Genomic DNA, 26,194 nt, shown 5'->3' with positions numbered 1-26,194 from the left:
CGGAAGAAGAGCTAACCTTGACAAGCGAGCAAAACTCACGTGCTGCTGGTTTTAGGGGAAAAAGCCAATTTAATAAGTAACATTTACCGGGGCTACTCTAAGATTTGCTCGTATATTTTCCAATAGTAATAGTTTTTCTCCACATATATATTTTTTTTGTCGTTTGGTTGTCTTCATGTGGGCATCGCCTGCTATCCAATGATGAGGACCCCTCTTCTGCTTCTCAGCAGAAGCTGTAAGTCTGTTCACAGACTGCAACAAAGCCCATTTTTCTCACCATTAACAGCTCTATCGAGGCAGCAGAGGATCGCTGTGTTGAGATACTCGAGCACCCATTCCTGCGAAGACGACAAGAGTTACTACATAACTACTCCCATCTTCTATGTCAACGCTTCTCCTCATTTGGGACACCTGTATTCAGCCGTGATAGCTGACTGCTTACACAGGTACAAGCTTCTGCAGGGTTTCAACTCAAAGTTTGCAACAGGTAAATCCTCCATCGACCTAAAATATGCATGTCCTTTTACCGTTACTGCATGTGATGTCCACTAGGAACTGTTTTTTGTAGAAATTTGTGCACAGAAAATAATTTATGTCATTCCTATTAATAGAAGTGAAGACAGTAGAGATGCAACTTTTAATAATTATTGAATCATGCCATCAAACATTCGCTGGTTCCAGCCTCTCAAATTTCAGTATTTTCAATATCTAACATGTCATCTTGGGGCCTGGGAAACATGGATGGGCATTTTTTTCACATTTTCTTCACCTATCATAGACTAAACAATTAGGCATCAAGCAAATAATTTGAATAATACAACCTATTATTTTGCGTTTCAGGCACAGATGAACATGGCTTGAAAATCCAACAAGCTGCCGAAGCTGCCGGAAAAGATCCCTTGACCTTCTGCACGGATGTGTCGGAGAGATTCAAACATCTGTTCGACAGCTGCAACATATCGTATACAGACTACATAAGAACCACTGAGCACAGACACCGACAGGCCGTGAAGCATTTCTGGTCAGTGCTCTGTGACAAAGGGCTCATCTATAAGGGGAGCTATGAAGGCTGGTACTCCACCCAAGATGAAAGCTTCCTCACGGCGTCGCAGTTGGCCGATGCTTTGGACTCTTCAGGGAAGGAGATCAAAGTATCACTGGAGAGTGGCCACAAGGTAATCGGAGTGGAATTGAGATGATGGCATAGGTGTGATTTTAGTGCAGCACACATTTTGTTCTGTTGTCGGGCTTATATCACTTGTTACGTGAAAGAGAATGGGGGTATGGGGTTGGAAAGTAATGGGGCTTTACCAGGCAGGGAGGATCTAACAAAAACATGCCATTAGGTTGCATTGTGGCAAATGTAGAAGTAAAATTGTTTTTAGCGAGTGAAACTATCTCAGACTTTGATGAAACAATTTTGAACATTATTGTTTTTAATCTGTCTCTAAAGTGCCTAACCTTTATGAAAGTAGTACAAACTACTCTGGCTCTATCCAAAGCTTAAAAATCTGCTAACCAGCACTTCTAAATTTCACACATTAACATGGTTTTGATCATCTCATCTAACTCTTGGCAAGAAAGTAAGCAGAAATAAAATCGCAGTTCTACTCCGTCAACATGACTTCAATCAAATCTCCTCTTTTCTTCAGGTGGAGTGGATGAAAGAGGAGAACTACATGTTCCGTTTGTCTGCGTTTCGGTCTCAGCTGCTCGACTGGCTCAGAGGAAATCCCGGGTCCGTTCAGCCCGAGCGTTTCTACCATGCCGTCCTCCAGTGGCTGCAGGAGGACCTTCCTGACCTCTCGGTCTCCCGCCAGAGAAGCCGCCTCCAGTGGGGCATCCCAGTCCCAGGGGATGCTGAACAGACCATCTACGTGTGGTTAGATGCACTGGTGAACTACCTCACAGTAGCTGGCTATCCAGATAAACACGACCAATGGTGGAACATGGCGCACCACGTTGTTGGAAAGGACATCTTAAAATTTCATACCATCTACTGGCCAGCTTTTCTTCTCGGGGCTGGACTGCCGCTGCCACAGACGATATATGTGCACTCTCACTGGACAGTAGGGGGAAAGAAGATGTCCAAAAGTTTGGGTAATGTGGTGGATCCTCTTGAACGCTCACAGATGTTCACAACTGATGGCATGAGGTACTTTCTTCTGCGTCAGGGAGTTCCGGACTCGGACTGCGATTACACAGACAACAAAGTTATCAAGCTGCTCAACGCAGAGCTCGCCGACTCTCTGGGCGGTCTGCTGAACCGCTGCACAGCTCCAGCTCTTAACCCAGTTCAGGTCTACCCGTCTTTCTGCCCTCAGTCCTTCCCAAGTGAACAGGGTGGCAGGGCCGTGGTCGAGGACTACCACATGTTGGATGCTGTAAGAAACCTCCCGGCCGTGGTGGAGCAGCACTACGAGAGCACGCATGTGTACAAAGCTCTGGAGGCCATCGCTGCCTGTGTGAGGAAGACCAACGGGTTTGTTCAGCGCCACGCACCTTGGAAGCTGGACAGGAGGGACAGTGAAGACCAGCGCTGGCTAGACACCATCATCCATGTCTCCCTCGAATGCCTGAGGATTTATGGCACACTCCTCCAGCCAATAGTGCCGGGGATTTCTAACAAGCTGCTGTCCAGACTCGGGGTGCGGCCAGGCGAGAGGAGCTGGGCAGATGTGAATTTCCTGCCGAGGTATCGGGGAATGGACTGTCCCTTTGAAGGCAGAGCGCTAGGATCGGACTCCGGAGTGCTTTTTAGTCGCTTGGAAAGTCAGAATTTAGATAAACAAAAACCTAAGAAAACCAAGACAGCAAACTCGATATGAGGAAATGATGTCTTAGTCATTGCAGTAATGTTGCAGATGTTGTTCACTTATCATTAATACTCATGCTGAAAGTAGAAGTCGTCCAACTCCCAACAGGCTTTTTTCATGGCCGACATTTTAAAATGTCGCAGTCGGAAAAACAAAAATGTAAATAAAATGAATGACTGAATTCGATTTCACTTCCTCATTTTCGGGGTCCTGATCCGGTGCATGCTGGCTTACAGAGCAACCAATGTTATTTTTAAACCTGTGCTTCTCTTACCATGTCAAGTCAAGCTACTATAATTTAGCATTAGGAAAAGCCGATGTTTGGGGATATAAGAATTCTTTCCATCACCTTTTCATGAAAGATTTCATTAAGTTGTTTAAATACAGGCAGCCAACACAAGGACAAGACATAAAACTGACATGATTTTTTTTAATGAGAAATACACGAAACTGAAAAAATTGTACAAATTGAAATAAAATAAAAAATTGCATTATTCGTATAATTTCTGGTACTTTTTTTACATAGACTTTTCCATTATTAACCATTATCCGTTAACTTCCGAGCAGGATCCCTCCTTTGATCATCCATAATTACACGACTGAAGTCAAGATATTTTCTGATCGAGATGGGATTTGGTTCATCGGTTTGGTGGTCCTTTGTGCCTTTAACAGCCTCCACGGGACTGGACACACGTATCCGTCACTCTACAGAGCCGAGCCTATTCTTCACACCGTACTATGAACGAGCACGCTCAGTAATACGAGTTGGTGCCCTGTCCTGGTTGTGTATCTGAAAAGAGAGGGAACATTTTGTTATAAACATTCTGTTATTCATCAATAAAAGAGATGGAAAGGATGACAACACATCTTGAAAGTATCTGACTCACTTGAAAGTTGCTGTTGCAGCTGTCGGACCAGAGCTGCAGTCTGCTGCTGCTGTTGAGTCTGCTGCATTCCCTGTCGAGGGAACTAAAACACAGATACACACATTGTTACTTTAGCAATTTATGATATTTTATCCCATTACCAACTAGTTAGTTGCATATGTGACATTACTACCAATCATTTAGCAATATGCCTACTCAGGTTTAAGATTGATTCCTGATAATAAAGACGACCATTGATTCACGAATCAATTCAGCATATTATTATTAACTTTCAGAATTAACTAGCAGAGTTCACATCAAACTTCTAATGGAGCATTTAAGGAGGCAACACTGCCCACAATTTTCAGAGTTGGCTACCAAAAAACAATTTAAAAGCTATTTATCTTCCATTATTTGTTTTTTTAAAAGTAGCCGTTTCATTTTTGGTGGTCAGAGTGTCTTGAATGCACCAATAAGAAGCTTACGGTGAATGTAATTGACAAAAAAAAAAAAACATCTAACTGTGCATTTTTCTTTAGCGTTCAAGTCTCTGCAAGTAGATTTAAACGCTAAAATAAATTATTTGCAAAACTACTAGCTTCTATTTGTATTTGAATGTAAAGCAGAAATTAACATATCAACAATAACACACACAAATCAACCACAGACTGTGTAGTAAAACATTCTGTTAAGGACACTTCTACTAAAAATGTTTGCTAAAACGAGTCTCCTTACACTATCGTCCTACTAACAACGTCCCCGTCGCATGGATTGGACCTACCATGGGTTGCTGGGGGGGCAGTGGCTGCATGCCCAGGCCCTGGTTCTGCTGCTGACCTGGTGGTGGAACCCCCGAAACCTGCTGCTGCTGTTGTTGTTGTTGTTGCTGTTGTTGTTGAACTTGCTGTTGAGGAGGAACCTGCTGTTGAGGAGGAACCTGCTGCTGCTGCTGTTGTTGTTGTTGTTGTTGTTGTTGTTGTTGCTGCTGCTGCTGTTGCTGCTGCTGCTGCTGCTGCTGTTGTTGCTGCTGCTGCTGTTGTTGCTGTTGCTGTTGTTGTGCCTGCTGTTGCTGTTGTAAAAACATAGAAAAGAAAAACTGGTTGGTGTTTGAGGTACAGACTTTCTTTGTGAACCTTTTAGTAAAGCACTGTGTAGCTTCAGGTTTACACAACTTAAATAGTAGCGCACACAAACAGCCTCCTTTTCGCTTTGCAAGTTACCCGTGAAAATAAATAGACTCATCCAAAACCTGGCTCGACTGAATAAACTAATGATCGAGTGACGTACTCTGAGTGCGTGTTGTCTGAGGTACTGCTGCTGTTGCTGTGCTGCCTGTTGCTGCTGCTGCTGCTGCTGCTGCTGTTCTGTCAGCATCGGATTTGGCCTCATGCCTGGATGGACGCCCTGGCCTCCCATGTGACTGAGACCGTGCATGATGGGATTCTGCTGAATTTGTTGGTGGGCAAACCTGAGGTTTACAGGGCAGGAGGAAGACATAAAGTTAGCATGAAATCAAGGATTATAATCTTCAGAGAAATGAGAATGTCAACCATTGGACTTTTAAGAGCTACCAACCGCTAACAAAGCAGTAGCCTCCCTTGCGTGACAATACTGACCTCTGCGTGTTCTGCATATTGTGTGCGTAGCCTGGAGCCTGCTGGTGAACGTAACCACTAGGCCTTTGTTGCATTTGCCTAAGAGGATCCACCACAGCCGGGTTGGCTCCAGGATGGGTGCCCTGGAAGTTTTGGTTCCCGTAGGACGACGGAACTATACCACCACCTTGGGACGGATGCTGCTGCATCCCCATGTGTGATCCGTACGTGGTATAGCCCTGAGATATGTTCTGTACAAACAGAGGCAATGTTGACCATTCATTGATAGTGTGGATGTCAAGACAAGTTATGTTGTGAACCCAAACAAAACCAGAGATGTGTGGATATACAACTTTTAAGGTATTTATATGTGGATGGTAAACACAGATGATTATCTCAAACTGGTGTCGTGGGGACCAAAGTCCAAACAGCTTTTTAAAATGATTCATCGTTAGTTTCTATAAATAAAGGTGTCTGATGATATACTGTATGTTTTCTGAGAATAAAGGTGTCGGATGCATTTCTTAGCAAAACAAAAACAAAAACTAGACTTACCTGAGATGCCTGCATTGAAGTGTATGGTTGGTTGGGTGTAATTTGTCTAATCTGCTGCCCTATCATGCTCTGATTCTGAAAGGAGGAAAAAAAGAAGTCAGCAAATAGAAATGATTAAATGTCATCTTCCAGCTATTAAGAGAGGACTCTTAGTGCTGATTTGATCGCAACTTTTTCCCTTAACTCAACCATATCATTCTTCATCCATTAACCTTGCAAACTGAATTACAGCAGCAATAAAACTGAGAATCAACTTCCTTAATTCTTTGGTCAACACTACCTGGCTATGAGGGGCAGTTTGACCCGTCATGGCGGACTGACTCACCAGTCGGACTTGTAGGTGCTGCCGCAGTATCTGGCCCTGCGCCATTGTAGACTGGGGCTTATAACCCATTGGGTATTGCTTGTCCAGTCCCATCATGCCAGGCATGCTTCCCGGCATACTGGGCATCATGCCTGAGTAGCTGGGCCGAGTAGGCATCATTTTGTTCATCTGTGAGTTGCGGGTAGGTCTGTATGGAGGCTCTAAACCTGGACCTCCTGTGGAAGAACACACGAAGTAAACCACAATCCCAGATGGTATTTTGTTGTTTCAGTGTGTCATACTGATCATGATGCGAGAATATGCAATGAGCTGACCTGGAGGTAGAGGCTGGTTCTGCGTGTACATGCTCATGGTCTGCTGGCCATATGGTAGCCTGCCATATGGGTTCTGCATCAGCTCAGGTGGCATACTAGTCCCGTAGGTCACACCGCCTGGTGTACGGTTCACATAGTCCTAGTGAGAAGAAGGGGACAATATACAACTTTTAAAATCTTATGTCCAGGAAACAAACATTTAAAGAATATATATATATATATAAAACTGACCTCAGTCTTGGCAGAAGGAGCTTTCTTCTTCTTGCTGGATTTCTTCTTGTTTGAATCGGAGGGCACAGCGGGCACACTCTTCTCTGGCTTCACCGCCTCCATCATCTTCTTCTCTGGTTCCTGGGAGACGGGAGTCAGGGGCTCCTCCTCCTCGGGCGGCAGGGGGAGCGGCTCCAGGTAATAGCTGCGAGGTTTGGGCTTCAGGTGGGTGTGGTAGAGCAGAAAACGCTGCTGCTCCTCAAATTTGGTGACCTTGCGGTCAACGCGGACCGTACCGAACCAGCCCCAGGAGAGCGGGGCGGAGTGTTTGAGACCCTCGAAGACGTCCCAGGGAGAAATCTTCTGTTTGGTTGACACTTGGAGGCCCTGATGGGAGACAAGCACAGAGATATAGCAGTCTTATCTTAATTATTATTATTTTAGATTACATTAACACAAATTGTTGTACTATGTAAACTTCTTTTTTTGTGTATCCGATTTTGAAGATACAGTATGAGCAACTCATCATGCAACTAAATCACACTGAATTGTGGGTAACTTTGCAGGTTGATGTCAAGTCACATCAGCGTGTGAGAAACAGCGTACCTCCTTCTCAAATCCAGCGATCTTGTTCCCCTTTGTGTCTATCAGTGAGCCCTGAGGTTCACAGGTTATGACATCCCGGGTTTGCTTGGGCAGCGGCAGAAGCTGTCTAACCTTTTCCAAACTCTCTGACTGCCGATCCCCGAGCTCTTTCTGTGGAAACAAAATGGGTACATGGAGCAGAGGAGCCATTATGAAAATGTTAATGAAAAGCTTCACTTTACAAGGAACAAGTGACGTTTTTTGCCTCATCTCTACATGGGTATATTATTCAAAACATTTTCCAGCATGCAGAAGAATCAGCTAATCAAGACAGATGTAGTTAAAATAAACCCTGACTATTTTCTTTATAGTGTGAAAGCCTTTTGGACACTAGGTGAAAGTGATATTGCTTAATTTTGTTAACCTGATACTGTTGTGGTGTGTCCCATTATTGTAGGTGCAAAGAAAATAATGATAAAAAGCAAACTGACTTTAAAGAACAACAAAACTATGTTGACAACCATTCTATGAAAAACTGTGAAAATACTACATCTTAGAAGTGTGATCACATCTTCAGACAGCAGTGAGGAAGGTGCGCTGTTCTTACCCTGAGCTTCTTAACCAGGTTCATGTAGGCTCTCTTATTCTCCTCCATGCTGCCCTGAGAGATGCTGGACATGTCAGCAGCCAGTGTGCCGTTAATCAGCACACTCAACATGTCCAACACTGTTGTGAAGAGCTCACTGTTGGAGAGAAACGGACATAAGAGCCAGGACGATCACGGGACTGAAAATTGTACTGGAAACAGAATGTGTGCTCAGAAATAATAACTGAAGTGTCCCATTAGAGGAATAATGTGTGGAATGGGGTTTTCTGTTTAGTCAACACTCACTTGTTGGACTGCATGTCCACTGTGCCGCTGCTGATGATGTCGAGGAGAAGTACCGCCCACTCAGTGGTCTGCTGGGTGCTGCGCTGCACCGTGTCAAACATGCCACCCACCTTGTTATGAGAGGAACAAACACTGTTAGTCTCCTCATAACCCAACGTTTGATGTAAGATTAAGTCGTAGTGCTTTCGGTTTTCTTTAAATATTATGGATATTACTTTCTATAGCCAGAGACGTTGTGCTGTAAAGGCTGGTTGTGTTGATCAAAAAGCTACGTACAAGATTCAGTCGAAGCTTCAGAGCCTCATGCATCATTTGCTTTGCCTTGCAGTCGTCCTGGTACTGGTCTTCTCTCCAGTTGGTAACGATCTGCTGCACCTGGCTGTAGAGGGAGGTGAGAAGGCCTTCCCTCTGTTCGTCCTGCCCCTTTAAGCAGGTCAGCACCAAAGACAAGAACGGCTGCTGGCTCAGCAGAGACATACTGAGGAGGGAAAAAATACAGAAGTTAATAAAGAAGAAATCCTGCTCAGATGGCTGGCTAAAATTGTTTTTGTCGCCTCCATAGCCTGTGAGAGTGGCACAATATGAAAATGCCCGCCGGCAAAGGCTTTTCACCTTGTTGAACTAGCAGATTAAATCTTATCAATTCTAGTATTGAAGAAATATGCCGCTTACCTTTTCTGTTTCTGCCTGTCCCTCTCCTTGCGTGAGGAAGAGCCCAGGTGCTGTCCTTTCTCCAGCTCCTCTCCTGCGGCCTTCAGTACATGGCCCTGAACTGAGGTGGGCAGCTTGGCTATCAACGGAGCCACCAGCCACACACCTGACCGCTCTGATGAGCTGCAGCACACGGGGCAAACCAAAATGTAAAGGAAACAATTTCATATTTAGGGCCACTTCAGCCTTAAAGACGTATGAGAGTACACATTTACATTGCGTAAGAATAACGTGTGTTCCTACAAAATTCCAATGCAAAGGAAACTGTGTGAGGTAAAAGCTTTTAGAGCAGACAGAAAGACACACACCTTAAAATTGGCTTCATCTTGCTGGTGGTGCCGTTGTTGGATGCGGAGCCACCTTGTGCCGCTGCTCCATTTCCTGAGGGGTTACTGTTCATCTCAGCTGATTTCTGAAACACCTCTATGGTGGCCTTGGCTATGTTCTCCAAGAGCGAGTAGAGCTCCTATTGGAAAGTAAATGAGGGATATTCAGACTAATTTGACAAAGACTACACATTGATATTTTGTTATATTAAAAAAAAGGACTGAAAGAAGCAAATTACATTGTTTGTGCTCTGTTTGATCATCAGCTGCAGCTCCAGGGACGACTGCCTCATCGTCCATTGGTCCATGTTCTGTGAAAGAGATATACTGTTAGTCATGCATATGCACTGTTCATTGCTTGGGTGGGACATTTCCTCAATCCTGAGTCGGCCAGGAGAGGGCAGCAACACCCCACAGCTTGAGTTAAAGAAGGACGATTCAACAGCAGGTTATGGACGTTGTATTTTTGAGAGATTAATCAAGGAAGGTCAAGTTGCTTGCTGGATGTACGTTTTGATCTTAAAAAAATGTACTTGAAGGTTTGATTCTCTGGCACAAGCAAAGAGACGAAAGTACATTTTAAACACTTTGTTAATTTCTGTGTATTCCGGACCTGTAGGATGCGTTTGATGCGCTGCCTCTGAGGGTTGTCGCCATCATCACTGTCCAGCTGGCGATGTGGATAACAAATAAGCTGCAGTAGCCGCTGGGCCTGAATGTTCACCAGCACCGGGTCCTGGAGGGCACTGCTGTCCTCAGATAGAGACTTCAGGCAGCGTTCTCCCACCCATTCCTGCAAGACAAGCACAAGAGGGAAATGTGGCATCGTGGGAAATATTACAGAGGTCAACAACTTCAGTGATCCTCAATCTCAAGCTAAAGCTGGGCGGAGGAAGGGACATTTCTCAGGAATAGAACTGCACATGCCAGAGCATTGCTGGGTAGAAAATGTGTTTGAAGTCTCTTGAGGTCTCAGAACATGTCTGGCCCTCTGTGCTGCTGCCAGCGCTCTCTCTCTCTGGCCGTCATTTCTATAAAATGTGATGCAGAAATTATCTTATTCTCGCTTTTATGCATCTTTGCCTTACTACATTTACAAGTAGCTCAGAAAAGAGGAAGTGCTTTTGTGAGCGAAAATAGAAAGTTCATTGTTTGTGTGTGTTCCCACAAAAGCTTCTAGACAGAAAAGACGAGGCTGCTGATAATACCAATCGGTCTGTGCAGCTAAAAGCTATTTGTTTCAGACACGTCAATTAGTTATCTCGGTAGCTTCATTTCCACTTTTTCCATTTTCAAACGACTTTATGAATTGCGGTTCCATATCTTTCAACTCATATCCTCACCTGCTGGCAGATCGTCTTCAGAACATATTTTGCATAGACATCCAAGCTGGCTGTTTCTATGGAGACATTGCGCCCCTCAGATATGTCGTCGAGGCCGGCAGGATGTGACAGTCCTGAGCCTCTCAGCTCAGCGTCACCTAAGACAACATAGAGATAAGCGATCCCATACACGAGGCAATTCGTTTTTTAACCTTAAAACTTCACGATATGACAGCACTACAAAGATTCTTACCCAGCATGAAGACAGCTTTGAGGACAGCAAACACTGCTCCAACAACTATGCTGTTCTGAGAGGCCGCAAGAAGGTGGCGATCACAAGACCATCGGATACCAACGGAGGATTTCTCTGCAAAGTCGTAACACCAGCAGAAGACAAAAAGTCAAAATAAGGTAAAAACTAAAAATGTGTTGAAACACTGGTAGAAGATTTCTGGTTGTGTTTACCACCTGACTTCACGCCCTCTTGGGGGAAAGGGTTGCGCTGTGGCGTCTTGAAAAGGTGCAACAGAATCCTGCAGGTGAGTCTGGCTCCTGGCTCAGAGTCTTGCTCACTGCAAGCTGAATGTAAGTTCGGACACATATGCATTGGTTAGATTTGACTTTCTACACATCCCATAACTAACATTTTTCCGGATGGGCTATACATAAAAGTGACACGTCTAAATTTAAACGTCCTAGATAGACTTCTCATCCGTCAGGATGAAGTGGAATTTCCATAGAGCTGTTGCCGTAAAACAGGGAGTGAGAACAAAGCGTTTACCACAAGCAAGAGCTGTTGGCATTTGGCATGTGCGGTTGTGTTATAAAATGAGCCAAACGCAACCAAACAGCACGGCTGAATGGGGCTTTGTCTCCAAGCTGGGAGAAAAGAGATTAACAGTGGGGAGAGGGAGGCATGTCTCTGGCAAGTGCACAAAACGCACCGAGGCGTCATGGATCCAGATCAAATACGCTGTGGTAACTCTCCCCCCTGATAGAAGTAATGCATTATACAGCCTGGTGCTCCTTCCTACCAGCCAAGCTGCAGTGTGACGCTGTATCACAGACAGAAACAACTAAAGTGAGAGTCTTGGCATACAAAGTTTTATAAAAAGGGCAGAGTGTAAAGGGTAAAGGGTACTGGAACCCCCAGGGGGTACTTGGAAAGATAAAGCAGCTCAACTGAAAAATGTTTTAAATGTATGTTTTAAATAGATAGTAAGTATCGGAGAAAAAGGTTAAAAAGATAAAAGTAAAGAATAAATGGCTGAAAATTCCTGCTTCAAGTGAATACAAATACAAACCTACCTCAAATGACCAAAAAAAATATGACATTTCAAATTGTATAAGGAAATTGTTGTGACATGCTCCAAATCAAATGTACACATTCAGAGCATGACGAGTGGTCTCGCTGAAGCGGTACATCGGAAAAATATGATCGGAAGAACAAATGATGATGATCCGACCAAAATACATCTTTTTCTGAAGCAGGACATTTGCGATGAAATAATCCTGACCTGCATTGAGGAGGGAAGGAATGGCCACACAGCGGACCAGGTCTTCTAGGAGGAGGCACTGTCTAGCAATGAGAATGGCTACGAAGGTTGCCAGGGAATCGTGGAAGGACAAATCGCTAACCTGAAGGAGGAGAGCACATAGATCAACTTTATAAGTAATGCAGTGAGATGAGAAAAGCTACTGTAATCAGAGAGCTACTAAATATTACAATGTGAATTTATTGGAATTAAATTAAGGCAGACGGATGGTAAAAGTAAAAAGATATTTGTCTGACATTGTTATTAAAAATGAGCTACATAAAAGGCAACAAAACTGATGTCGTGTTTACAAGCAAATAATAATTGTCAAAGCTGTAGTTTATAGCGAACAGGCGCAACAATAACTCCTACGGCGGCACTCGCGTTGACCCTTTGCTGAAGAGTTATGAAACCACAACTTACATCTACGTTACACAGCAAGTCATTGAAGCCACAGTTGCCATTGTTAGATGAGCAGCAGAGAGCCTTGAGGATGCCGAGCCACTCGGCACTCAGGGAGCGGCAATACGCCGTCAGCTCTGCACACAGGATCCCAATATCGTTCACCCTGAAAGCACATTATGTGATGGTAAACTGAAGCCATCTGAGCCACACAGATGTCGTTACACAACATATAATGGTAAAACGTAAAAAAGTAACACACCTCTCAGGATCTCTGTGGTCCACACAGACGTCCATGAGCACGTTGCAGACGAAGCTGTACCGGTTGGCCGGGCTGTCGTTGAGGATCTTGCCCACCATGGAGTGGTTGAAGTTGGGGGCACAGGGGTTGGCAATGGCCTCCATCATGAACACAGGATCCCAAAGCATGTTGGAGTCCGAAGGGTCGATATTGCAGTAGATTGAGTTTTTCACTTTGGAGCAGAACTCACTGAGAGAGGACACAAAAGAGAGATTGAGGAGTTCAGTACTGAACTATGGCAACCAAAATAACATCTGATCATGGTTGATTAACTACGCAATTTCCTGATTAATAGAAGCAACTAAAAGGGACACTGGGATGTCAAATAAAAAAACAGGGATTTGTCAAAAAGGCTCTGAAGCACAGCTAAATGTTAGTTCATGCAACATTCATTTTTAAAAACAGGTGAAGATCTTTTTCTACCTGAAAATCTCGCCAAACTTATTCTTGAGGTGACTGCAGGAGGTGTAGAGGTCATACAGATAGGCCAAGATGCAGCGCTCAGAAGAGGAACAGTCGGCCGGGTTCACTCCTGATTTAACCACGATGCGCAACCTGAGAACACAATTACACACATTTTGGGAAACGCCAAAGCATGAAGGCTGTCCCTCTTGCACAAGCACTACTTCTATATCTAATTACATTTACTTTAGTTAGAGGGTTTTATAAGCTTTCTTCAGCTTTAACACTTTGTGCATCTAGCTAATGCTTTAATCCAAAATGACTTAAGTGCAAAAACAGAATCAGCTAAAATTCCTAAATTACACCGATAAGGAACCGAAGTGCCCTGTCAGCAATCCTTTGACAATAAAAATTCTCATTAAAGACTGTCGAATGAGGCTCAGAGATAGTCGTTGGATAGAAAAGCGATGGTAGTAACTGGAATGAGGAGAAGAAGAAGAAGAAAAAAAAAAAAGTTTCCTTAATTAACAATTCTTTAATTTGCCATCAAAACTCCAAACATCCTTTTTACGACTTTAATTACAAGATTAACTCATTTCTGTACCCGGGTTATCGTGCCTTCAGGGTTGGAATTCAATCTCAGTAACAACTACAAAACAAAAGCGTAACAGTTCCAGATTCAAACAATTCTGTCTTCACGTAATGGCACGAGACAGAGTTTGTGGTACCCTTTATAAAAACCATCAAAGCGTGTAAGCGACATACCCATCGAAAACTTGCGCAGTCTGCTCGGGATTGAGGATGAGGCAGGAGTGGTACCTCCTCAGCACGGCTACGATGCACAGACACAGGCCGGTGGTGTAGATGCCCACCAGGTTGGACGATTTCAGCAGCAGCTCAGCTTCCACCAGACTCAACTCATTCAGAAGCTGCGAGACACACGCAGGTAACGACGGTGAATAAAAAAAGAGATTCAACCATGTTCAATGACATCAGTGAGGAAGTTGCCCGTACCTGGATGGCGAAGTCTATGAGGCCACTAATGTTGAGGGAGTACTCCATGAGGTCGAAGATGAACTGAATGTGCGGGACGAGAGGCAGGAGATAGGACATCCCTAAGGCAAAGCTGTTGATCTGTTCCAGCACGTTTCTGGACACCTGCAGACATCATTAACATGCAAAAACAACAAGCAGAAATATTTAAGCAATGACAAAATAGCTTATTGAACACTCTGTTGTTTGAGGGAGACAAACAGGACAAATGAAGGTAAAAACAACCAAAAAGAGAATTTCAAACATTTAAATTTAGTCTTACGCTGATCAAACTGGGAACAAATATCTCTCTTCTCTAAACCCACTACACAAGTTTTCCAATTACTGATTACATTGAAAACTCTGGAGTACAAATACATTTAGACTTCACTTACACAGACTTAGTTACCAGTAAATGGGTGAATTATTAAATGCTTAAAGCAGCGAGAGAGCTTTCTCTGCTATAAACATCATTAAAACAACCGTTCCAGTCTCACCAATGATCTCCTAGACATGCGCAAGATAATGACATTACCTCCATTCAAGATTCAAACAACTAGAAGGCCAATCACAAAGCTATGTCTCTCACTAGGAAAGGAAACAATAAAGAGAAAACAGGCTGCTCAAAGCTCTGTTTGAGGCCATTTTTATTTCTTCTTGTTTTCAATTACTCGACATGCAGGCCTTAAATTCTTTGCGCTGGGATTATTTTATTCATGGTGAAGATAGCTACATGTTTTCCATACAAGTTGAGTTTCTGTATCCTAACTGACAACACATATTGTTGAAATGATATGGAGATGCACGTTGTTGCATTTGTTTGATAGACATAGAGGTAGGCTGTAGCACACAATTTAGACATTATGAAGTTCAGACCTTTAATGGAAAGAATTTTAGTAACTGAACCTCTTTAAATTGGAAGTGACCCCTGTGTTAATGGGATATTTCAAAAGTTTGGGAAATATACCTTTCTTACTGCGAGTTTGAAGAGAAAATATACTGCTCTCTCTCTAAATTATGACACTATAGCCAGCAGGCAATTAGCTTAGCTTAGCATAAAGACTGTAAGAAGGGGAAACAGCTAGCCGGGTACATTGACATAATTGAGTCTCCACGACAAGACTCTAGGATGCAACTGGTGCTGGCCAAGAAATACTCCAGCATTTAACCTAGCTGTGTGGCTAGCTGTTTCCAGTCTTTATGCTAAGCTAAGCTAAGCCTCCTGGCGCTAGCTTCATATTTGACGGACCGGTATGAGAGCAGTATCAAACTTCTCATCCAACTCACTGCAAAGAAAGCTAATAAAATGAGGACCTATTTCTTTAATAAAAAATATGGACGCTAACACAACAAAAGCCATTTTAAAATCTGTATCGTTCCATAGAGACTTCAGCCTGGGATTACCGTTAGCTAGACTTGAAATCAAATTGTACATTATTTTCAATCGCAGTGTTTCATTTTTGTATTTTTGATAGTATTGACTTTAGGATCAACTACATTCTCTGTTACAACCTCCACTACTGGGAAATCTAAATACATTATGTTCTGCAGCATGTTTAAGTGACAGTCACCTGAGTGCATTATACATTCAAATTGTATTCAGACATCTCAAGAGAAATCAAAATTTATTCAAATTTCATTTACATTCAAATGAGTCACCTTGGGAGGTCTTCTGTTTTAGGCAGCTGAAGTTATTTGCATTCATAAACCCAGTGGCTAGTCCCGATATAATTAACTTAACATACTTTGAGACACGAGGACTTGAAAGAACACGGGTTCCTGGTCTAACCTGCGAGGTGACTTGGTGCTGGTCAAAGTGGGAGAGGTGCTGGAATTTGGAGAAGATATCTTCTGTAGTGAGAAAGGCCTCCGGCTTACTCCTCTTCCTCTTTTGTCCTTCCTCCCCTTCTGCGTATGTGGGAAAGAGAGGAAAGGAAAAAGTAAGAGAGGGAGCAGCAACTCTTAGCTGGTCATCCGTAGTCTGTCCAGTCTGCTGAACAGGCCAGCCATGAAATCGAGTTAAGCCAATGGTCTGTTATCGTATTTCCAGCCTCCGTCGATTTGAAGCATCAGTGCAAACACTACACTGCTGTAAAAGGCACTTTTAAGAAAAGAAAAATGGTATTTTTCATTTAAGAGAAACTGCACTGTGAGCTGAAGGTCACCATCGGCTCACAGGGATGTGATCAGGTGAGACAAAACACTCCAATCTACGCAATTACATCTGAACAAGACTAAGATCACCTTAATAAGGTCACATGTATCTATGTATGAGATAAAGTGGCTGTGAACAGATGAAAGCTTTTAGCATAGAAATTGGATGGAAAGAAGATTAAGTGATACAAGCCCCGTAGGGGTCGATAAAGAAGAAGAAAAAAAGCTTGTTCCCTTAAGAAGGGCAGAGGAAAGGGAACACAATCAAACGTTTTCAAAGAGGGAGATTTAGGTGCTAAATATAGCTGGACTGGCCACCATGAGAAAACAAACATCCAAGCATCCAAGAACTGCTGCCTGGTAAAGCATGATCTGTTGTGTGATTATTATGCAGAGGGATGCAGGGAAAATACCAGTCAATAAACTGTGTGTGGGGGGGGGGGGGGGGGGGGCATATAAAAACGGCAAAGCAATTTTATTGACAACATTTTTATCATTAAACTGAAAAGGCAGTTTGCTTGCAGACAACCTGCTTGCCTGCAGCTATGGTAATGTAAAACTTAAGTAAATGGGAAATACAGGACATTAAGCTGTCAGTCAAAAGCTGATAAAATTGAGGAACACAGTTACCTGTTTCTGCTTCGCTTTTGCGGTTCAGCACCTTCAAGATGTCTTTGGTAATTTTCTTGATGGTGTGTCGCGCCTCATCTCTCAGTTTGCCCACGCCGTAGAGGACCACTAACCGCTGGTTGCACTCGTGGCTGGCGCTCTCCTCCTGAAGGCAATGACAAAAGACAAAAAAAATGATCCTCGTGAACTTGATGCACCCGATTACCTGAGCAGCACGGCAAGAAAAACTATTTGGGCCGGGCAGACGTGACGAGGTCTGAGGAATAAATTCAGGAAAAATGTGAAACCACAAGAACAGACATTTCCGTTTCTATAAAGATAAGAAGATGGTGAAAAACAAAAACACCAAAGTATTCAGTTTACTATAGTAGAAGCAGCAAATCCTCACAATCGAGAGTCTGGGGGTATGTCATTGTTTTGGATGCTTGCCTATTAATTAAATTGTCAATAAATTATTACAATAGTTGAAAAATATGGCTGAAACACCTCCTGTTTAGACAAGCTGTAAGGAAACTGATTCATAACAACCCAGAAGTGTCATTCTCTGGGCTTTTTCAATGCCACGCTATGAGTTCTTGTCTTACCTGAGGAATAGGGAAGTGAGTGGCATACTGGATGTGGCGAGGTTGCTCGTACAGCTGAGGGAATGCCGGGTCCATGCCCTTCTCCTTACAGCCGGCTTTGCTGTCCTGCTCTGGAGCCGCCTTCTCGGGGGAGGGGCTCCCCTTAGACTCACAGTGCATCGGAGGAGAGAACATCTGCAAGGCAAATTAAATGATTTCACTCTGACATCACATGAGGAATTCCACATTTTCCCTTGAATATCTATGCATGCATTATGAAAGGAAATGTAAAATGTGTGTACCTCATCAAAATTAGCACTGGAGTCAATTTCCATCGACTCCGACAGGCCGGTATCCTGTTGAACAAGCGACAACCTCATGTTACCCTTTTACACCAATCTGTTGCTTTATACTGTTGCACAAATGACTCATCACACTCCACAACAGATGCCTCCAACGTGCCTCCATCTTGACACTGCTGCCTGCGTCCTGATCCTTGCGCTCCAATTCATCGGAGGGCTCGTCACAGGGGGAGCGGGGGCGCGGCAGGTGGGAGTCCGTCGCCAGGTCGCCGCGGGAAATGAGCGTGCACATGTAGATGTTGTGGGAAAAGACGTCGTGACGGATGAGCTCGCAGAAGAGCAGGACCAGGTTGGAGAACTCCACCCGTTCGCTTTCGTTCCCCGGCTCCGCTGCAGAGGAGAAAAGGTGGGTGGGGGGGGGGGGGGGGGTTTGGAATAATTTAATACCAGGGTTCCCTTGCCAAATCATTTATAATAAATATGCACTGGGTAATGAAATAACAGCCAAAGACAGACACATTTGAGAATCACAGCAACAGGAAACGGAAAGAGACTCACTCAGTGTGGGAGCCTGAGTGTCGAGGAACTGCAGCAGAACATCCTGAAAGACGGGCAGCGTGGCGGCCGAGAGGGAGCCGGACGACACGGAGCCCTTCTCGTCCACCACCTCAGACTCACCACATCTCTGCAACAAACACACACCAGACACACAACACTCAGAAAACTGTCTTTTGAGTGCTACATGTAGGAACTCTGTTTACAAACTACAAGCGACAATTTAAATTAAAGATATCAAATCTGTATAAATATACGTATTGTGGCGGCTGGAGAGAGAAGGTTCTCGCGCCTAAAGCTCATCAAAACACATCTGAGCAGTAATAGTTTCAGTTTTCAAATGAAAGGAATGGAATTATTTCTATGATGAGTGGTCTGTGATGCTGAAAGTGCACATCATTTATTTAAATACCAGTAGTTTCAGACACTTTTCCTTTCCAAGCATTACATGGCATTGCTTTTGTTGTTAATATAATTTAAGAGAACGGTTTAAGCTGTTTTTATGGCAGCTGATATAGTTGAAGTCTGAAATTATCAGAATCAGCTTTTTTTGGCCAGAATATACTTTTCTTTATACGATACTACACTACAGCAACTCAAATCCTCACTTTTTTCTCTCTGTTTTATGTTGTTTGGCACATTAGCTCTTAAAGCGGTTTGTCTACAGACGCCACAAAATATAAAACAATATGCAGTTATTCTAGATGCTGTCTCAATGCTGGAGGGTGAGATGGATCCCAGCAGTGATTCATATTGTACAAAGAAAGCTATGGATTCAAGAGGATTCATTTAAAACAACAGAACTGGAGATAATGCTGCTACCTGAACCCTTCATTCACATAGTGGTTAGTGGTCTGTTGATTGATGTAGCACTGTGCAGACTTATCTCAAAGGTTTATTGGTGGGCAATTATTTAAGACCACTTCCAAGACAAGTCCCCTTGCTGTAACCATCTCATTCCAGATATTATTTACACTCAATACCTCTTGACTAAAACATATTTACTCCGAAAAATAAAATCCAACAAATGTAATGAAATACATTTAGTACTTCTTGCCCAGTGTTATATTCATGGCAGTATGTTGAAGGCTTGAACTGCACTTGGATCATAATGTTGGAAGATAAATGTGCAGAAAATATGCTCGACCCGTTAAAAAAAATATATGTAGAAAAAACTAAAGACATTTTTTGGTGGGGTTGATTTAGCTAATTGGACGCCAGAGCAGAGGGCATAAAATTAAGTTGTTCACTACTTAAACAGTCAGTCTGGAGCTGTGAAAAACAAGCAAGAAGAGACGGCAACATGTGGTCGTAACTCACAGTGGGGGGTGGGTCTCTTACCTCTGCTTCTATTTCAGCCTGTCTCTTTTCCAGCAGCTTGGCCACCACCATGGCCCGGTGTCTGCCAGAACGCTTACAGCACACGGCCCATTCACAAAGCAAGGTCACCACCGCGTCATCATCTGGTGACATCTGGAAAGAAATGTGTTGTGAGAAAATACGGCTAAAAATAGAAGCATGAGGCCACATTGTATAATCTGATGATCAGTTATTACGTAGCATCAGCAGTTCGGTCATCGTTGCCTGTTCGTATATAATCTACATCTCAGGATTTTTTCATGCTTTATACAAAAAATAGATAGGCGAGGGGAATCGATCCTTACCTCATGGCCATCTTTCGTCTGGCCTGAGCCGAATATTCGGTTGTACAGGGAGTCCAGTGAGTTGTTAAAGTCTGACTTCTCAAAGCTGTGGTTGTCTAAAACCTCCAGGGTGTGGAGAACCCTCCCGATGGTGAACCCTGGCAACAGATTACAGACGTCATCTCAAAACACTGAGCTTGTTGCATGAGCTCTAAATAGATCTCAAGGAAGAGTTTTCTCTAACCTGCCGTGGTCTCCTGACACTTGTCAAACGACCACCTGAACTCCACTGCTTGGCCTCGCTCCTTAACTTGCTCTTCGATTTCTCTCAACTTTGTCCGGACCTGAGGGGAAAGAAAAGGCGAGAATAAATTATCCTGACATCTCACGTAAACAAAACGAATGAGAAAACCACCAAAGTACCGTTGTTCTATAAACACACATCAACATCTCGTCTTGGAATGCATTCAGCAGAAATGTAAGAACGTTTTTTAAGAAAGAAAAAACTATATCACAACATGGCAAAAACACTTACTACAGGCTGTGAACCTGTTTATTTCTGCTGTTAAGTTTGGCATTGTAACATGGGGGTCTATTGGGATTGACTCGTTTTTAGAGCCAGCCTAAAGTGGGAGTGCGTTGCCTTCATTTTTCAGGCCTGGAGGTTGCCGCTTGGTATGCAAGTATGTTTGTGTAGGAGTACACAGTAGTTGTATGTTGTTGGTTTTCAAATCATTGGCTGTAGATAAATATAAGCCCTACCTGCTGTGTGAAGGCAGTGTTGCCCCCTGGCATTGGTAAACTGGACGGAGCGATGGGCAGGAGGTCCAGAGGTGAACCGGTTTTGTTTCTGCTGTCTGTTAGAGAGTAATGCCACACCAGAGCACTGGGACAACACAGCACTATGCTCTGATGTGACAATAACAAGACACAAATAACAGAAAACAGAATTTCGTGAGTGATGATTTTCCGGTCTTGTTTTACATTTCACATTCCACGTATCAGTCAGAACGAACACACTGTACCTGCAGCATGCAGCTGAGCCCGAACACCAGAGGCCTGTGCTGAGGGCAGATGTAGAAGTCGGTGAATGCCGTCTGGGGCTGGTTCCCTCCTGCCGGCTGCAGGGTCGGGGTGGGGGGCAGGGCGTTACCTTGCTGCGTCAACATGCCGTGGGTTGGATGCCCTCCTGTGCCAGGGCCCAGGCTCCCGTCGCTTAGCAACAGGTTGAGGCGGCGTGTGCAGAAGTAAGCCAGCCTCCGTGACAAGTAAGCCGACTGTACAAATTCCCCCGAGTACTGCGGGACAGAGGGGAGATTCACAGCATTACCCACAGCACTCAGTGTCCATTAACAGCAGTCACCTTTAGAAATAGACATAAAATGAAGGCCCCCCCCCCCCCCCCCCCCCCCCCCCCCCCCCCCACAACCAAAAAAAAAAAAAAAAACACCCCCCCCCCCCCCCCCCCCGTGGGCCTCTGACAGAAAAGGTCAACACCACCAAAGTGCTGTGGACAAAGACACACAACCGGCTCATGATAAATTGGTGACAGCTACAGAAGCATGTCATAACACCGAGTGTGTGTGTGTGTGTGTGTGTGACTGCGTACAGCTGTTTGAATGTTAAGCAGGACTGCATGATTCCCAAAAGCAACCGCTCCGTGCATGAGTGACGATGTGAGGCCGAGGTAGAGATGTTGTAGACGAGAGTAAAGGGATAGCGGGAACATACCTGTAGTAAAAGAGGCAGGAGCAGTCTGAGAAGCTCGTCTTCACCAGGTCGGACCTTCTCAAAACACTCCAGCACCCATGTCAGAAACTCATGTCTGTCTAACATACCGTCCTGAAACCAAACACAAGCGCATCTTAACATCAAGTAGAAGCACACCATAATTACAGTGGTTAATGTGGAGACCTAGAGTTAATGAATTCAGGGATTCACTGATTGACAGATGCAGTTCACTTCAAGGGACCCGGTGGGTAAAGCATGCAGAAGCAGTGTTGGAACTAAAGCAGAAAAAGTAATCCATTACTAATTCCTTTTCTGAATTATTCTCCCCAAATGTAACATGATTATTAGATTAATTGTTCATGGAGATAAATAATCATATTACTTTTGCTGTACAGAATTTGTCCGGAAGACAGTTTTTACAGCAGACAAGTCTCCATTTCTCAACTAAAGCCTGTAACACTAACGTAATTAGAGCAGATAAATTGCAGCGCAGTACCCTACTCTGTGTTACTGGAAAAAGTGATGTGACGACAGTAACGTATCTTTACGCTACGACGCATTAACTGACCTGAAACATGAACATGGCTAGCTTCTCGTTGTATTCCCACTGCTTCATGGCCGTCTCCACATCAGCAGGCGTGGCTGGTAGTGGTGAGCTGCAGCCTTGACTGGGAAACTGTCTGTAAAACTCAGCCACCTTCTGAAGCTGCTCCCACAGGTACTTAGTAATAATCTGAGTCCATTCTACACACACAAACACAAAAATGCATCTTAACGCAACAGAAATGGAATAAATGCCAGGATTAACATATTATACTTCAAGAAACTAGTTTTTAACCAAGAGTACATATGAAACATTAACGCAGCCAAACACACACTGCTTTACCAACGTTTAACATTACTTGCTTACCTATACAGGGATCAATCACGTGCCTCTTCTTGACTTTAGTCTCTGTGATGGCTGCGTGATACGCACAGGTCATCTTGATCATCCATGCTGAACGCATGACAGGGACTAAGTACTTGGCCAAGTATCCAAAAACCTCCTCCTTTTTGCTAAAGATTGGAACCTGTGACAAAGACATTTCATGTGTGTCAGTAATGTTGAGTGAAACGAGGCAAACATGCCAAAAAATATTCATCAAAACACCAAAAATGGCAAGAAAAAGAAAGCCGAAAAAAAAGGTCAAAGTCATTTATTAAAATGTTTTATCATCGCAACAGTAATGCTTATCGCTTTTTACAAACACTTGACAGCTTAACAGACTGGGAGAGTCAAAAATGCTGAATAAAAACCATTAGAAACATCACAAACATTGGCTGTACATTTTACTTCCAAATTATGTAAATACAGGCTTCAGAAGTCTTTTGCAATAAAATAAACATTTTTGCTAGATTGTATATTTCCATTCCAACATTGCATGTTCTGTTTTGAAAGTGAATGCACTGGAGAAATCGCTTGCATGAACTCCACATTTTCAACTAGTCATCAGCCGTGTGTTCCTGATGTTACTTCTTCTGTGGTCTGAATGAAGTAGCTGAGCAGAAACCTGGAACTGACGTACACCTGAGAAGGTCAGAAATCATTGGTTATTGTAGTGAGAAAACAATGAAACATGTACGGAGCAATGCAGGCTAAAATAACAGAAAATACATAAACTGCAGCGTAATTGTAAATGACAAAGGGCGTTGATACACGTATGAATAGAAAGTTCACCTTTAATGTCACCTGATCACCTCAATATTCAACACCTGTTTGCTGTCACTCGTAAAAGCACTCACAGAGGAAATAAATTAATAATGCACCCGACAATCTATAAACCATAGAATTCCAAGTTTAAATCTCACAGCAATAAAACCTATTTTCACTAACAAACAAAGGTATTCATTGTGTTTTGGGTCAATTCTCTCTAACAAGACACAAAAGAGACTTGTTTTAAACAGAAGCATCAATTGGGTTGATTTAACGAGGAAATAAAAAAACAAAACACTTTACTTTACTTACCTTTTCTGCATTGTTCTTGTTTTGTGATGTGGAATTGAATTGTCCAGGAGAGTTGTGCAGTTTGGCGACCGTTTTATCACAGTGCCTTTATATTCTCTTCTTGGCTTTCACAGAACTGACACGTTAATTTATACTCCACACCTAGTTTCTTAGCGACTTTCGACTATCTGGCATCGCCAGATCACAAAGAGTGAAGCTATATTTGTAAGCCGGTGTTGCAAAACTGTAGTTCTGCTTTAGCTTTAATATGTATATATATCCACACATATATATATAAAAGTATATAGCAACACTATTAGCCCTGTGAGGCTCTAATGCTCATTACACATTGAAAAACAATAATTTTCTTCTGCTCATTATGAGAGATTACATCAGGGTGTCTTCTCATTGTCAGACTTGGCTAAATGTTCTCAGTCTAGGATGTACTTTGTCACTGTCAGGCTAAACTGTACGTAGCCTAGTCTGCTAACATTAGCAGGGTAGCATTTCATACTACAACAGCTAGAAATGCTAACATGCTAACATTTAACTGTGAATTCAATATGCTAATGTTCAACATGTTAAAATGCATTTTATTTTGACAGATACTTAATTACCTCATGACAGACAAAACCAAAAAGCCTATTTTGCAGACATACAAATGTGTTTCTTATCACTATTAAGTAATCATATAGGTGTAATAATCTTTTACGTTTTTTTTATTTTATTTTAAACTCTAAGAAAGCAAACGCTTGAGATATTTTTTGGAGGGGATCCATCTCCTTTCTTGTGAATGTGGGTTAAAGTCGTTGTGTTTTGATGACAGCCTAAAAATCCAGTCCAGTCCTTTTCAAATGCAAATAGTGGAAATCAGCTAAAGTAAACTTGAAAACAATAAAATAAAAAACATGCACAGGTGACCGATGGGCAGAGAACAACAGAGATTAACCAGCCAAGCACAGTGCAGAGGATGAGGCCAATGCAATGACTTCTCCAGCCATCACACTGCCAGTTAAACCAACGAAAATAAAAACACATAATTCTCATTTAGCAAAGAGGGCTTTTATAGACTCAGGACAGCCTCCTACCTTTTTAGCCAGCTGTGTCAGAGGTTTAGTCCCCGCTAAATCCGTGAACCAGTTATTGATGGAGCTCTGTGACCTTGCTGTGACGAGCCAGAAATTATCCTTCTGGTTGACCTGCGGCTTACGTTTCCCCGTGTCTGGAAATGTGTTATAACGCAGCTTCTCTGCAATGATGCTGCTGAAGTTTGAGCTGATCTGTGAAGCATTGGGAGGTAAAACATGTATGACGGCCAGAATCAATCACACAGAACTACAAACGAGGCATGTGTGGCTTAACCTGAGCTTAAGTGCACCAGGGACATTACCTTTGAAGGGTTGAAGTTGACATTTTTGGCACTGCCATGTTCATCCCCTGACACAGCTGGTTGGTTATTGAATCCTTGTTTCACATTCAGAGCAGTCAGCTCATCCTGAAACAAACACACATCTCAGTGTATATTATAATGAATTAAACACATTCAAGCTATTACAAGTGTCAATGTACAATATATCATAGCTTCTAAACGCAGATCAGCATATGTGCTTAGTTGCGTTAGGCTTGCTGACACAAGGGAAATTACCATATTTATAATTACGTTACTAAGTCATTATAGGACATATTTACAGCAACAGTGACAGAATAACCCAGAGGTAAAGCAGTCAATTTTCCATCCACATCAACAGATTATCCTCTAAGGTTAATAATAGATCAGGAGCCAGCAGCACTAACGCGTTACCCTAGCTATAGGCCAAACTCCAAAATCTTAAAACTGAGCACAGATCATCTCAAATGAACGCAACGTTACAAAGCTTGCTAGTTCATGAAGGCTAGCTTTGCAGGGTTGAGCTGACGTTTAACTCGTTGGTTCACAACATCAAGCTTAAGAAACAATTATCAGTCACGCACAATCCAAAGATTGAGACTCTTTCTCATCACAAAGCGAAATGTACCGGTTGCAGTTTAGCGTTGAATCAAGCCGGATAGAAACCATTAGCCGATGAGCTAGTTCAGCTAAAACTGTTATTTAACGAACCGCTTGCTCTCTAAGTAAGCTCGCGAGCAAGCGAACCAACTGACAACTAGGTTGTTCATTGTTATTGCTAGGCCCAAATCGTCTAGAAGGCTAGCTAAAACAGGCTAGCTAGTGTTAGCTCGAGTAGCTTCTGGGCTGAAAAATTTCCTCCCCACTAAAACATTATTCCTGGATTTCCAGATTGCACGTCGTAAAATCTGACCTCTTTCTGCTTTGGATCTTGGGGATAAACGTCCGGAGGGCCGAGTCGGGGCCTCTTTAGCGGCCGGTGTTCGTAACTTAGGATCCCGAAAGCAGCCATCATCCAGAGGCATCACAGCCAGGGCTTTCCTCCAGCAGCCTGAG

The 26,194-nt window shown here is 43.2% G+C and overlaps 2 protein-coding genes across 3 annotated transcripts; one reads left to right on the top strand and one right to left on the bottom strand.

The window, feature by feature from the left end:
* The first annotated feature begins 15 nt into the window (after positions 1–15).
* On the top strand, positions 16–3,838 carry mars2 (methionyl-tRNA synthetase 2, mitochondrial). Its single transcript, XM_031862651.1, has 3 exons — positions 16–487; positions 841–1,175; positions 1,653–3,838. The coding sequence occupies exons 1-3, from the start codon at positions 199–201 to the stop codon at positions 2,826–2,828; spliced, it is 1,800 nt and encodes a 599-aa protein (XP_031718511.1). The 5' UTR covers positions 16–198; the 3' UTR covers positions 2,829–3,838.
* med12 (mediator complex subunit 12) lies at positions 3,233–26,194 on the bottom strand. 2 transcript variants are annotated; one of them, XM_031862650.1, is made up of 43 exons: positions 26,052–26,194; positions 25,142–25,246; positions 24,840–25,031; positions 22,678–22,837; positions 22,336–22,511; positions 21,768–21,878; positions 21,062–21,334; positions 20,799–20,945; positions 20,281–20,380; positions 20,058–20,194; positions 19,735–19,866; positions 18,397–18,523; positions 17,999–18,228; positions 17,839–17,892; positions 17,558–17,731; positions 16,974–17,118; positions 15,979–16,097; positions 14,172–14,315; positions 13,923–14,086; positions 13,179–13,310; positions 12,717–12,944; positions 12,476–12,620; positions 12,035–12,155; positions 10,986–11,096; positions 10,771–10,884; positions 10,539–10,675; positions 9,809–9,988; positions 9,435–9,506; positions 9,178–9,335; positions 8,831–8,992; positions 8,435–8,636; positions 8,159–8,268; positions 7,874–8,009; positions 7,288–7,437; positions 6,703–7,068; positions 6,472–6,610; positions 6,158–6,372; positions 5,833–5,907; positions 5,299–5,528; positions 4,970–5,150; positions 4,464–4,751; positions 3,704–3,785; positions 3,233–3,606 (listed from the first exon to the last, which is right to left on the bottom strand). In XM_031862650.1, the coding sequence occupies exons 1-43, from the start codon at positions 26,151–26,153 to the stop codon at positions 3,569–3,571; spliced, it is 6,564 nt and encodes a 2,187-aa protein (XP_031718510.1). In that variant the 5' UTR covers positions 26,154–26,194; the 3' UTR covers positions 3,233–3,568. The 2 variants fall into 2 exon arrangements, with proteins under 2 accessions (XP_031718510.1, XP_031718509.1); XM_031862649.1 differs by lacking the exons at positions 3,233–3,606; positions 3,704–3,785; positions 4,464–4,751; positions 4,970–5,150; positions 5,299–5,528 and having other exon boundaries at positions 5,547–5,907; positions 10,983–11,096.

Source organism: Anarrhichthys ocellatus, unplaced genomic scaffold (genome assembly GCF_004355925.1).
Source record: "Anarrhichthys ocellatus isolate YVR2014 unplaced genomic scaffold, GSC_Weel_1.0 scaffold27, whole genome shotgun sequence".
Lineage (NCBI taxonomy): Eukaryota > Metazoa > Chordata > Actinopteri > Perciformes > Anarhichadidae > Anarrhichthys > Anarrhichthys ocellatus.
Note: the sequence above shows the minus strand (reverse complement) of the source record. Positions and strands in the feature narration are given on the sequence as shown.